The sequence below is a fragment of the Prinia subflava genome, chromosome 5 (genome assembly GCF_021018805.1).
Source record: "Prinia subflava isolate CZ2003 ecotype Zambia chromosome 5, Cam_Psub_1.2, whole genome shotgun sequence".
NCBI lineage: Eukaryota > Metazoa > Chordata > Aves > Passeriformes > Cisticolidae > Prinia > Prinia subflava.
In genome coordinates, this window is record NC_086251.1 from 4,652,984 (window position 1) to 4,666,453 (window position 13,470).

The 13,470-nt window shown below is 49.3% G+C and overlaps 1 protein-coding gene across 1 annotated transcript; it reads left to right on the forward strand.

Annotated features, from left to right (window-relative positions):
* The first annotated feature begins 1,146 nt into the window (after window positions 1–1,146).
* Window positions 1,147–10,580, forward strand: LOC134550810 (acyl-CoA (8-3)-desaturase-like). Its single transcript, XM_063397654.1, has 12 exons — window positions 1,147–1,423; window positions 3,747–3,857; window positions 4,133–4,330; window positions 5,099–5,200; window positions 5,326–5,454; window positions 6,600–6,660; window positions 6,764–6,840; window positions 7,323–7,420; window positions 7,741–7,837; window positions 8,042–8,121; window positions 8,484–8,609; window positions 8,822–10,580. The coding sequence occupies exons 1-12, from the start codon at window positions 1,226–1,228 to the stop codon at window positions 8,871–8,873; spliced, it is 1,329 nt and encodes a 442-aa protein (XP_063253724.1). The 5' UTR covers window positions 1,147–1,225; the 3' UTR covers window positions 8,874–10,580.
* The last annotated feature ends 2,890 nt before the right edge of the window (window positions 10,581–13,470 follow it).

Sequence of the window (13,470 nt, forward strand, 5' to 3'; positions counted from 1 at the left end):
GAAGGTGTGAATGGAAACAAAGAAATCCGGGATCAATAAGGAGAGTTCACGGAGAAGGCTGGTGTTGCTGTGGAAAGGGAGATGAGTGTGGGGAGAGGAATTTTAATTTGTAACTCATATGGATGAAGTCCCACCCAGAAGGATTGGTCTGCTTTAGCATCATTCACTCTTCCAGTGTTACTCTGCTGTCTGAAGAATCATCTGCAGGGTTTTGATGTGATTTACCTGTGGCAACACCTTCCCTCCCTCTGGCTGTACATCCAGGTATGAGCAGCCAAAAGGAGCCTTAGGAACAGGAAAGGCTGAGGCAGCTGGAAGGGAGAAGCAGAATAGATAAAAGAGGAGGGATCTACTGGAAAAGGGAAGCAAAATCAAGGGTAGGGAAGATAAGTCATAATCAGACTAGAAAAAAGGAGAAACAGGCTGTAAAAGTGGTTCCAAAGAAGGAACTTGGGTGTGAGGAAGGGAAACTCCCTGGAAGGACAGAGGAGACAGGTGGGGGTCGGTCTTTCTCCCAGGTACCAAGAGGAAAAGCCTCAAGTTGTGCCAGGGGAGGTTTAAGTTGGCTATGAGGAAAAATTGTTGTCAAGGGTTGGCAAGCCCTAGAGGAGACTGTCCGGGGCAGTGGTGGAATCAGCTGGGGGATTGAAAAGTCGCGTGTGTGTGACATTTGGAGATGTGTTTCCGTGGTGCCCAGCAGTAAGACCAGGAGCAAAGGCTATAAACTAAAACTCCACAAGTTTCACCTCAACGTGAGGAAGAACTTGTGTACATTGAGGATGGCAGGGCACTGGGACAGGCTGCTCAGGGACCTCAAGAGGGATGTGGAGCCTCCCTCTCCGGAGTCTCCAAAGCCACCTGGACACGGTCCTGTGTCACTTGCTCCAGGTGACCCTGCCTCGGCAGGGAGTTAAACTGAGCGATTTGCAGAGCTCCCTTCCAACCCCGCGATTCTGTGACTGACGGGCCTGGCAGCGCTGGGGGACTCGCTGCTCTCAGAGGGCTTTTCCAGACAGAACCATTCCGGGAGCCATCCCAGCCCGGCCGGCCCGCGTTTCCTCCAGCCCCGCCTGTCCCGGCATCCCCTCCCTCCTTCCCTCCCGCCGCCCCTCTCCGGCCCCGGGGCGGGCGCACGGCGAGCGCGGCCCAGGGGGCGGGAGAGCCCCGGGGAGGCGGGGCCGGGCCGGGCCGAGCCGAGCCGGGTCCGGACCAGCCGCTCTCAGCCATGGAGGGCTCGGAGCCCGGCCGGGGGGGGATGCGCCGCTTCACCTGGGACGAGATCGGCCAGCGGAACGGGCGGGGGCCGGCGCCGCAGGAGCGCTGGCTGGTGATCGACAGGAAGGTGTACGACATCAGCCACTTCTGCCGGAGGCACCCGGGGGGCTCCCGGGTCATCAGCCACTACGCCGGGCAGGACGCCACGGTGAGCGGCGGCTGCGGGCCCGGCAGCCGGGCGGGGAGGGCTGGAGGGGGATGAGCGCGGAGGGGATCCCTGGGGATGGCAGCAGCGCAGGGAGCCACGGGTGGTACGGCTGGATCCCCGTGTGGCACGGCTGGATCCCCGTGTGGCACGGCTGGATCCCGTGTGGCACGGCTGGATCCCACTGTGGCACAGCTGGGTCCCGTGTGGCACGGCTGGATCCCGTGTGGCACGGCTGGATCCCGTGTGGCACGGCTGGGTCTCGTGTGGCACGGCTGGATCCCACTGTGGCACAGCTGGGTCCCGTGTGGCACGGCTGGATCCCGTGTGGCACGGCGGGGTCCCCGTGTAGCACGGCGGGGTCCCCGTGTAGCACGGCTGGATTCCCGTGTGGCACGGCTGGGTCCCGTGTGGCACGGCTGGGTCCCCGTGTGGCACGGCTGGGTCCCCGTGTGGCACGGCTGGGTCCCCGTGTGGCACGGCGGGGTCCCGTGTGGCACGGCTGGGTCCCCGTGTGGCACGGCTGGAGCCGCGGCTGCTCCACACACGCCGGGAGCTGTGGATCGCTTGGGATTGTTTGGGTTTGCTTGGGATTGTTTGGGATTGTCGTTGTTGAAGGGGTGACGAAAAGCCACAGCCGGGGATTAAAAACAACCCAAACAAATCCTCTCAGTCGTTTTTTTGCGCACATGAGAGTATGGGATGCTGCCACCCGTGCGGCACACGCGGTGACAGAGTTGTTGTTTGCCTTCGCCCTCCTCGAGCTCCCCGAGCTCGAGAGATGGCACTAGAGCAGAATATCACTCAAAGTCGTATTTCAGTCACGAAAGAGAAATGAATCATTCGTGTCGGAGTGCCAGCGGCTCTTGCAGAGCGGAGTAAACGATGCTGGAGTTGGGTGTGGGGTGCCTTTGCCAGTGATGTTTCCTTCCTTTGTCTGCTTTTCCATGAATTTCTCCAAACGCGTGTGTTTGGACCCAAGGGTGGATATGGGGAGGGAATCTATCTCTAGGATGGTGTTAATGGAACTGTGTTTCAGTCAGGATGGAACTTGAGATCTCCACGTGAAGATCCCATCGTATGAATATCATTTAGAGCCAAAAATAATTAGTGAATCTGCAACATTTCGTGAGGGCAGAGGGCACATGTGCATTTTTAAAGCCCCATCACTGCCACGGGTTGCCCAGAGAAGTAAGTGGTGGAGTCCCATCCCTGGAAATGTTCCAGGCCTGGTTGGGTGGAGCTTGGAGCAACCTGGAAGGCGGGGGGATGAGATGAGCTTTGAAGGGCCTTTCCCACCCAAACATTCTGTGTTTTTGTGACCAGAAAAGGGTCAGGCCATGGAGCGGGCAGGTCTGGGTGGTGGGATTGCAGCCAGCTGCATTCTCTAGGTGATGATATCAGTGCCACTGCTGGGTGCAGTTCAACTGCTGACCACTCAGAAACCCCTGCCAAGTTTTGTTTTCCAGTGGTTTTGTCCCTGGGGATCAAAAGAACGAGACTCCACAAAACCGGGAGACAATGGGAAGTAAAGGAGGAACTCCTCTGGTTTTGCTGTTCTGATTTCTAGAAGGTGCAGTCAGCCATCCCCTAACTCCCAGCTGGGATTGCTCTCCAGGTTTTACAGCCTCCATGGAAAGGATTGGTCTAAATGTGTGGTACCATCCTCCCCTGCTCTGCCCATATACTCCTCCCCATTCCCCCCCCTTTTCCAATGAGAAAATACAAGTGTTGCTTCCCCTCTCTTTTTCCCTCCTTTATTCAGTGACCCTGAGCAGGGAGGATGCTACAGCTGACCCAAGAACACCAGCCAGTTTTTTTAACCCCTCTCCTGACTAGAGATCTTTTAAAAGCACATTTTATTTTAAAGGCACACAATGATGGCCTAGTAATTATAGTGATAAACAGTGCGTGGTGCAGGAATCTCACAAAGTGATACCCAGCAAGCAAATATTGTCCCAGAAAATTTAAAAAACCCCACATCCTTAGGTTGAGGGAGATTGTAAAAATATGCTAATTTAGGCATCAGGAGAGAAATGTTGAAAAGGAGGTAAATGGGAGATCAGGAATTGGATGCCAGAGTGCCCTGTGTGCCTAGAGGATTTGTAATTTAAATATAGGGACAGAATCTGTAGTGATAACAGCCACTAGTGGGTTTTTTCACCTGGTTGCCATGGAGATTGACATCACATTTAAGTAATAAAAGCAACTGTTGGTTTCCCCAGCAGGAGTCTTTCGAATGGTCCAGCATATCATGGAATAGATTTCTTTTGCTGCCACCTGAATGATGTTTTTTCTTTATCCTGTTCCTCCCTCTGTGTTTCAGGATCCCTTCATTGCTTTTCATCTTGACAAGGCACTGGTAAAGAAGTACATGAACCCCCTCCTGATTGGAGAACTGGCACCAGATCAGCCCAGCTTTGAGCCCAGCAAGAACGTGAGTGTCATAAAAACTTGGTTTTGCGGTTGAAATTGTACTGTTGAACTCCTCTGACTGGCAGGCAAAACTCCCTGTACATAAGATCACAGGATCTCCCGGAATCACTGTTGGCTGAAGCTTCATTTCACATCATTATTTGTAGTTTTAGCAAAGATTTGTCTCCAGGTGACCCTCAGCTTTCCCTCTTTCCATCCCTGAGAGGGAACACCATTCTCCTATTCATGTTCCTGAGGCGTTTTCTGACCAGTGGGTGCTTTTGGGTGTCCCCACAGAAAAAGCTGGTGGAAGATTTCCGTGAGCTCCGTGCGGCCGTGGAGAAGATGGGGCTTCTCCAGCCCAACCATGCCTTCTTCATCCTCTATCTCTGCCACATCTTGGTGCTGGACGTTGCAGCCTGGCTCATCATCTGGTATTTTGGAGCATCCTTGGTGCCTTTCCTCTTCTCTGCGATGCTTCTGGGCACTGTCCAGGTGAGCAACTACACAAAATAAGCCCCAAAAAGCCAAATTCGGGACTTAGGTGCTTGTTGCCATAAGCAGGAGACAAATCTGGTGATCACAGACATCTCCAAATCCTGCTTCTCTCTGAATTCCACCGAAAGGGCAAAGCTACACATGCTGCTGTGGCAGAGCAAGGCTTTGCCTTGCTTTTTCCTCCCCATATTCCATCAAAGCCTTCCTTATCCCAGCCTTCCTCACGCGATGAAAGCCGTGTCCCGCTCCCGAGCTCCACGGTGCCAGAACTCCAAGGCAGCGTGCAGGGGCCAAGCCACTGTGTTCCCATGGGAACTCGCAGGGAGTTAGAGGAGAGGGCAGAGCAGCTCTCAAAGCCCCAGCTATTCGTCCCGTGGCCAGCTGATCCCCTTGGAATTACAAGTACTTGGAGGAGGCAGCAGCAAGCTGCTCCTTAAAGGAGACTTTGTTGCCGATTTCAGAGCAGTTTTGTGAGGGAATAAATGCTGGTTCTCAGCTCTGTGGCTGGTTTTTTTCCCATGACTTTTTTTTCCTTTCCTCATGGAAACAACTGTCCAGGACTAGAAGTCATTAAGCAGAGTCTGGAGTGCACTGGTGTGTAGTGAAAAAGGAGAGTTGGGACTGAGCCCTGGCAGTGGAAGCGCTTTTGCTATCCAGGGATACGTTGTGAGGAGCGTGGGAGTGGGAGAAGAAAGCCCTTTTCACACACACAGACCCTCCTGACAGTTCTTTTTCCCCAGCAGCACTGTTGCTTTTTAATTCCAGGCCCAGGCTGGCTGGCTCCAGCATGATTTTGGACACCTGTCAGTCTTCAGCAAGTCCAGGTGGAACCACTGGGTGCACAAGTTCGTCATCGGCCACCTCAAGGTGAGCGCTGGGTGTGGGGAGGGACTGCCAGAGCCCTGCAGAACCAATCCCAGGATGGGAAGAGAAGAACTAAGGGCACAAGATCCACCTTCTTGAGGGCACTTCCTTCTCATCCATTCCCACAGGGAGCCCCGGCCAGCTGGTGGAATCACCTCCACTTCCAGCACCACGCCAAACCCAACTGCTTCCGGAAGGATCCCGATGTCAACATGCACCCCTTGTTTTTTGCTTTGGGAAAAACCCTCTCTGTGGAGGTGAGACCTGGGGGAAGCTGGGAGGTGACAGCAGTAGGATTCAAATTTGGGAAGCTGCAGAGAGCTTGGAGACTGGGCACTAATTAGTTTGATTTTATATAGTGTTACTTTGCCTTCCACTACTCCCTAATCCTCCTCAGTAATATTCCAGCAATTCTGAGATCTTTATATTCTTAAAACTTCACTCAAGGTTATTTTTGCAGCACTGGAAGATAAAAACAAAATATTTACCATAATTACAAGTTCCTATTTCCCTTGATGAGAGACTTTGTGTTTTATGAAGATCAGAATTACAAGTTGTTCTCTTTTACCAAGATCATTGTGACTAATTGTAGTGATCTGGGGATGAAAGCAGCAGATGACAAGCCAGGGCTGTCTGGAACTTTTACAATTCCTGACCAAAGAAGCTGTTTCAGTGGTCTCAGCCTGGCAGTGGGTGTCACAGTGGTTCCCATCTGCAGTCCAGCTCTATTTCTGGTACAGTTCTGCAGTTAATTGAGTGGCTTTAGCATTTGCTGTCCTTAAAAAAAGAAGCTATGTAAATTCATTGTGTCACTTTAAGTGCACTGATTTGCATTGAAATTAAGGAATGGGCTATTGGGAATTAGTTTGAACACGTACAGGGATATGATGGCATTCCTCAGGAAAACCAGTGGCTTGATCTGTTATGTTTGTACAGCAAACATTGAAAATGAGCAGCCTCAGAGGGAAGATCTGTCCACTCTCATTCCTGTGGACACAGTTTCATGCCTAGATGCTCATTTCTCTGTTTTCCAGGCTAATTGCAAGGAGGTGAGAGTTCCACACACTGCCATCTTCATTTACAGTATTGTAACAGTACCACATTTTGGTTGTTTTTTTTTAATTTTGAAGCTCTGCTTTGTCAGCAAACTGTGTGGATTTCTATTTCAGCATTTTTAGGCAGCTTGTGCCCTCTGTGGGGGCAGAGCTTCCTGTGCAGGTCACTGTTTGTGTGCAAGGCACTGCCCAGCCCCTTCTGCACCCAGGGCAGGGTGAAAAACTCATCCAGGCCAAGGTTCCAGGGCATGGTGGATGCTGGCTTGGTTGGACAGGACATCTCGTGGAAGTTTAGGAGTGTGTGCACAGATGTCTTCACAGCCTGAGTAATTTGTATATTTTAACAGCTTGGTGTGCAAAAGAAGAAATTCATGCCTTACAACCACCAGCACAAGTACTTCTTCATCAGTGAGTAACCTCCCCCTCTGCAGTTCCAGAGTCACTCTGCCCCTTGTTTTCCCATTCCCTCCCAACCTGGTGGGATAACTCATGGCTCTGTTTGTCCCTCCAGTCGGTCCCCCAGCGCTGGTGCCCCTCTACTTCCAGTGGTACATCTTCTACTTCGCTGTGCAGCGGAAGCAGTGGGTGGTGAGTCAGCCCTACGGGGGCCAGGAGGGCTTCTCCTGACTTTAGGGGTGAATTCCAGTGCCAGATTTACTGGGAATTTTGTGTGTCTGCAGCAAAGAATGTGGGTATAGATTTGGGAATGGTGTTTGCCAAAGGGGGATCTTCCATAGCCTTTCTCTGTGAAAGATCCACTGGGTAACAAAAGATGTTCTCTGGTGTTCTGGGTTTTGGTTTTCTCACTGCTTGGTTCCTCTTTAGATCCAGAGGAAAACGTGGTGCTTTAGAGCAGGTTCTGTCTGGTGTTTGCCCTCTGCTGGGCTCATGGAACCAGGATAATTCCTGAGCACAAGGAATGACTGGTGTCAGGTTGCTTTGGTATGAGGCTAGGGTGAAAAAACTGACCAGCAGAAGATGTTATGGGAGGTTTTAAAGGGAGTGATGGTAAATTCAGAAGCCAGAAATTCTTTCTTTTAAAGAAGTTTTTCCTGTCCCCTGTACTACAGGACCTGGCCTGGATGCTGTCCTTCTACATCCGATTCTTCCTCACCTACTTGCCCTTCCTGGGGGTGAAAGGTACCCTGGGGCTCCACCTGTTAGTCAGGTACCATCCAACTTACAATTCCAACATTTTCTCTGCCCACTTTGTATCAATCCTTTGTGTCAGCTTTTCTCCAAGCCTCTTATTATTATTTTTCTCATCACTCCCTGTTCTCTCTCCTGATCCTTTCAGTGGGAGAGGGGTGGTTTTCTTGTCAGGCTGCAGGAGGTGGAAGGTGTGTGTAGGTCTGACCTGCACAGATGTTTGGGGTTGCTGCTGTTCATTTTGTCAGGCAGCAACCATCTGGTGTGTGCACAAATGTTTTGTACTGACTTGTCACATCATGGGTGTGTGATCTGTGATGGTTTTTTGTGTTTACACAGGTTTATAGAGAGCAACTGGTTTGTCTGGGTCACACAAATGAATCACATCCCCATGCACATTGATTATGATAAGAATGTGGACTGGTTCTCTACCCAGGTGAGACCTTATTTATGCACATCTGTGACAGTTCTGGGTGTGTAAAGTCCATCTGTCTCAGCCTGGCCACCTCGTGTTGGCTGGAAATAACTCCTGGAGCTGTTGTGTCCAGCCAGAATTCCTGTGGGGATGAGAAACCTGTGTTTGAGAAAGGGCATTGCTAAAATAACACTTAAAACAGGACTTTTTTTTTTTCCTTTTCAGCTGCAGGCAACCTGCAACGTTCATCAGTCCTTGTTCAATGACTGGTTCAGTGGCCACCTGAACTTCCAGATCGAGCACCAGTGAGTGGGAGCAGGGGTTGGGAGTAGTTCCAAGGAGTTACACCAAGGCTGAAGAGCCTCCAAGGTCCCTCTATCAGCTGAGACAGGAACAAAAGATAATGTGGGTTAATCTTGTGCTCTTTTCATGGGGGCAGAACAGGAACTCCGAAAAGAAAATTGCTGGAGCACCAGTGAGCACCAGCACCACTTCAGATCTCAGCAGCAGGGCACAGGGGGAGAATTCCCAGCACAGACCCTGAGGGGACACCAGAGGGACATGGCTGTGGCAGGAGGGGAGCTCGGGGCGCTTCCAGAATTGGGCACAGCAGAGGGGCCGGGATTCCATGTGGATGCCGTGGAATCACCAGCTCCTCTTCCCACAGCCTTTTCCCTACAATGCCACGGCACAACTACTGGAAGGTGGCCCCTCTGGTGAAGTCCCTGTGTGCCAAGCACGGCATTGAGTACCAGTGCAAGCCCCTGCTCACAGCCTTCGCAGACATCGTGCAGTGAGTACTGACCCACTGAGCTCCCCAGTCCGGGGCTGTCCAGTGCTGTGGAGTGCAGAGGGGAGGGACATGGAAGGGAGGGGCAGCCTCTGAAGGTCCCTTCTGACCCAGATCACTTCATCATCTCCTTTGCCTCGTCTGTAGATGGGAATTATCCCCACGATGCTCTTGGTTGGAACATGGGGTTCATGCCCTTGTTTCTCTCTTGGCAGCTCTTTGAAAGATTCAGGGGAGCTCTGGCTCGATGCTTATCTGCATAAATAAGCAGCACTGGATCCCTGCAGAGGAGTTCCCCAGCCTTGCTGCCTCCTGTGGTGATCACCCTGAAGATCCTGCACTGAGGAGAGCTGGCTAAGCCAGAGGTGGAGAGGTGGTGCTGCTTAATTCCATGGATGAATGTAATTAATACGATTTTCCCTTTTTTTTTTTTTTTTTTTTTTTTAAAGATGTGCTGTTAATTTTTTCTTGTGCTTCTTTCATTCCTCTTCTTTGGGGAAAAGCCGGATGGAGGAGGTTGTGTCCCACCGAGCTGGGTGCAGCTTTGGGATTGGGAACAGATTCCTTTCCATCTGCTGATCCTCCATTTGCTGAGTATATAGGAGGGAAGCTTCTTATCTAACATAGGCTTTTTGGGGTGGTTCTCGTTGTGAGTGTAGTTGGGACAGCACAAAATGAAAGAATGTAGGAATTAGGGAAATGTGGAAGCTTTAGGGAATGGGGTAGGTTCAGTATTTTCACATCCCTATTTGTAATAGGGAGCTCCCAGACCAATTTATACATATGTGGGTGGGGTGGGGAGGTGCAGGCAGCAATTCTCTAGGAAGAGGATCCAGTTAGAGCCCTAATTGAGGTAGGGAAACAGGAATGTGGAAGATTTTCCATGTGCCATATTCTGTGGGAATGCTGCCCTCCCCATCTCCTCTGGAAGCCTCTGGATCATTTGGCCTGGTGACATTCCGTGGAGGATCTGCAAGGGGTTTCCACCGTGCCAGACTTTGGAGCGTTATGAAGCCCTTACTGAGAGTCAGAAGAGAGAGAAACCTGTCCCATCCATCCCCAGGATCCCTGCAGGAGTGGCTAAGGAAGCAAAAGCGTTCCAGCCAGGTTGGACAGGGCTTGGAGCAGCCTGGTTTAGTGGAAGACAATAAACCATGCCAGGGGATGGAATGAGCTGAGCTTTAGGATCCCTTCCAACCCAGACAGTTCTACAGTGATTCTGTGTGAAGGGTGATCATAATCACTCTGTGATTGCCTGAAGCTTTGGGCTTTTTTGAGCCTCTGGGTGACTTGTTAAAAGGAGAGAACTCCTGACTCCTGGCCCCTGGAGAGTGAGGCATTCCTGCCTGAGCAGCAGACAAATCCAAGGAGGTTACAAAGGTGATGGGGGTCAGACTTCTGTTTAAAAGTGCTTAACTTTCATTCAGTTGCGTATCCACAGGCACACCTCAGCCAGAATATTGCTGGTCAACCTCTTTTGCCTGATGTGCCTTCCAAACACCCCCAGTAATTCTGGGATTCAGTAAATCTCAGTCCTGTGGGATTTACTGAATAGTTTTACTGCCTTTCCTGGGGTTTTTGATTTACTGCCCCAGCGTTACAGATGCCAAACCAGGATGTAGCACCTGCCACATCACTAAGGAAGGTGCTCCATCACCCTGGTCCTCCAGGGATTGATCGATTAGAATCCAGGAGGGATGGGTTGATTTTGAGGAATTTTTTCCTAATCAACATTCAAAATGAGGATGGGGTATTGAGAGAATGGAAAAAATGCATCTTCTCAGGCTAAGAGTGTTGTTAAGCACAGGATAAAATTGTAATGGGAATAACAATACAAACCTGTTGATTAAGACCATAAAGAAAGTGGACCTTAGTTACTGTTTTACCATGGTTTTTTTCCTGCTCCATTTATTTCCCTCTTATTACAACTGTGGATGGAGGAAGTCTATTAATAAAATTCCTTGTCTTACAAATTGTTGCTGTCATCAGAGTAAAATAGATCTGTGCAAGAGAGTTCACATTGTAAAAGGTGGAACAAATGCCTGTCCACAGCTACACAGAGAGAACTGTCATAAACCTCTTTCTCCACAATGTGCTTCTCCTGTGTTTTCTCTGCCACAATAAAGAGGAGACAATAAACAATGAAATGCCTGGATAACCAGGAAAAATAACACAGATGAGCACATTCACAATCCTGAAAGGGGACCTGACTCAGCATAACCAGATGTGAATGTGCTGAGTTTTCTGGAAGTTTTCCAGGCTTGAGAAGAGTTCTCCAGAGAGTTTTCCAGGCTCAAGAAATACACTGAATTACACGACCTTGGAAGAACACCGGCCCCAACTTTGCCATCTAGTGGAAACCCTTTAGCCTTAAAAATGGAACCTGAACACTGTGGAATAACCACAGGGTGGCAGTCAGACATCAGAAGGGGAGGATCAGATCATGAGAGAGACTTGGCAAGGGCGTGGAGTGACAGGACAAGGGGGAATGGCTTCAAACTGAAAGAAGGGAGGTTTAGATGGGATATTGGGAATCTTGTGAGGGTGGTGAGGCCCTGGCACAGGTTGCCCAGAGAAGCTGTGGCTGTCCCTGAATCCCTGGAAGTGTCCAAGCCTGGGTTGGACTGGGCTTGGAGCAACCTGGGATAATGGAAGGTGTCCCTGCCCATGGCAGGGAGAAGAGGACATTTTAAGAAGATGTCAGAGGTTCATAAGGCTTTGAAGATTATCCTGTTAAGTGGAATATCATTGGACAAAGAGGTGGCTCCAACCTGGAATAAATGGCTTTCCGAATCAGGAAGGAACATCTTCAGCAATGGAGGAACTGGAATTATAACAATGTCAGGGTGATGTTCATGGAGTTAAGGGTGATGGGACAATTGAGAGTTTTCCCCTTCCCAACACTCACTGATTTGGACTTGTTAATGGTGCAGATTTGCAGTCCTTGCCCAGCTTGTGGATGTGTTTGCATCCATTATCCCAAATTCCTGAAGAGGGGAACGGTATTCTTTATGGAATTCTCCCCACGTTTAGAAAAGTAGGGGAAATGAAGCTGACTGTAGATCTGCACAGGACAGATGATGAATGCAGCTGAGTCCCTCATAAACAGGAGGATTTGCTACTTCCCAAGATTCTTTTATGAGGAATATGAAGAGATTTCCTAGCAGGTCAGGTGTAGAGGACAAGTGCAGTAATGCAATGCTGCTTATGGGTGGGAAAGGAAAAGGATTACACGGAAAGAGGTTTTCTCTGGGATTTGCATCTCCTGCAGGGAGTGGTGTTAAATGTTCAGAAAAATGGGGAGCAATCTCCACCAAGAATGGTTTTGAAACAGCAACAAGAAATGATACACCCATGACAGCTTACATGAAATGCTGGTTATGATGGTGCCCCTTAGGCAAAATTTCCAAAGGTCTGACTGGTCCATGGTAATCTCCCTTGGCTTTGCTCATAAGAACCAGCTTGGCTTTTTGATTTTTGCAGATCAACATTTAGGCTCTTGTCAGTTTGGTGATTTTTTTTTTGTGAGGGAATAAAATTGTCAGCGTTCCCTGAACCAAATAAGAGAAGAGGCAGAGGCTTGATCATAAAATGAGAAGATTTAGTGCAGAGAATACTTCAATCTGTCAGTAATAAAGAAATAATCAGCAGCTGAAGTGTTGATCAATACCAGTTCAAGATAGAGTGTAAGTGCAAATCCTTAGTAGCAAGGTTAATTAGCCCAATTAGCAGGAACAGTGCTAGATTGTCCTCTAAGGGTACTATAAAAATTCAGTAATAACTCCATTTTATAGGTGATAATTCCTTGTATAATGTTTGCTTTGACTCGGGAGGAGATCAGGGCAGGCCTGTGGGCAGTATTATCCTAATTAGGTCACCTCCTGCATAACAGACCTCTTCAGATGTGCACTCACCCATCACTTAGCTGCAGACCAAGATAAAATGATAACTTCTGGCAAGAAGGGATGCCAATGTTCTCACAAGTGAGCCTGAATTCCTCTCCAGGATCATCTCTCAGTTGGTTAGGAAAAAGAAACAAGGTGAGGTAAGAAATGCTGGGTGTTGCCCAAGTAAAATAAAAGGTGAGTGGAGATGCTAAAATGAGCTCAGGTTTTGACATTTTCTTTGTTTTGTTCCCTCTTCTCCCCTCATCCAAGAAAAAGATCAGAAACATGGGAGACTAGAAAGCCAAAGGTATCTCTGTCTTCAGCAGATATTCCAAAGTTACCAGAATAAAGGAGTGACTATAAAATTATGGGACTTAGATCCCTAGCAAAGAGGGGAGAAACAAACTGGTGAGAGCTTTATTGAGGGACACCCTGTGAGGCAGATTGGGAATAGAAAGAATAATGAAAAGGAACTAAAAGTAGGAGTTGCTGCTTGTAGCAACTGTAGTAATTTCATAATTGGTAAAGTGTCAAAGAAAATTTAAATTTTGCAAAAGAAGTAGCAAAATACAAAAACTGTGAGTGATGTCCTTGCTGGGAGGGGAGGATGTAGAAGTTTAAGGATGAGGGGACATCTCTGAGGCAAAATGTTCACGTTGCCCTAAGAATGTACCCCAAAATATGTGGGGAAGGACAGAGGCAGATGGTGAAGGCCAGGAGAGGAATTATGGCCAAATATTGGCTGTGCCACCTTTATTGCAGAGGTTGGAAGGTGGCCCAAGGCTCACAGGAAGGCCAGATGGGGAAGGTGCTCTGTGTATTGGCAGTGGAACCAGCGTGGGTGTTTTAATCCTGGCTTAGGCCACTTTGTTCCTAATTAGGGTTGCACAAACCACGTATTAAAACAAACTCTGGAGCATGGGCACCTTTTGTGGAGTTTTCCTTCTGTGGATGCCCAATTTCAGGCAGCCAGAGCA

Excerpts from the sequence above, each read along its gene's own strand:
- LOC134550810 (XM_063397654.1), top strand. The coding sequence starts at position 1,226 with ATGGAGGGCTCGGAGCCCGGCCGGGGGGGGATGCGCCGCTTCACCTGG. Across the intron at positions 1,424-3,746 it reads ACGCCGGGCAGGACGCCACG|GATCCCTTCATTGCTTTTCA; the intron begins GTGAGCGGCGGC and ends TCTGTGTTTCAG. Across the intron at positions 4,331-5,098 it reads TGCTTCTGGGCACTGTCCAG|GCCCAGGCTGGCTGGCTCCA; the intron begins GTGAGCAACTAC and ends TTTTAATTCCAG.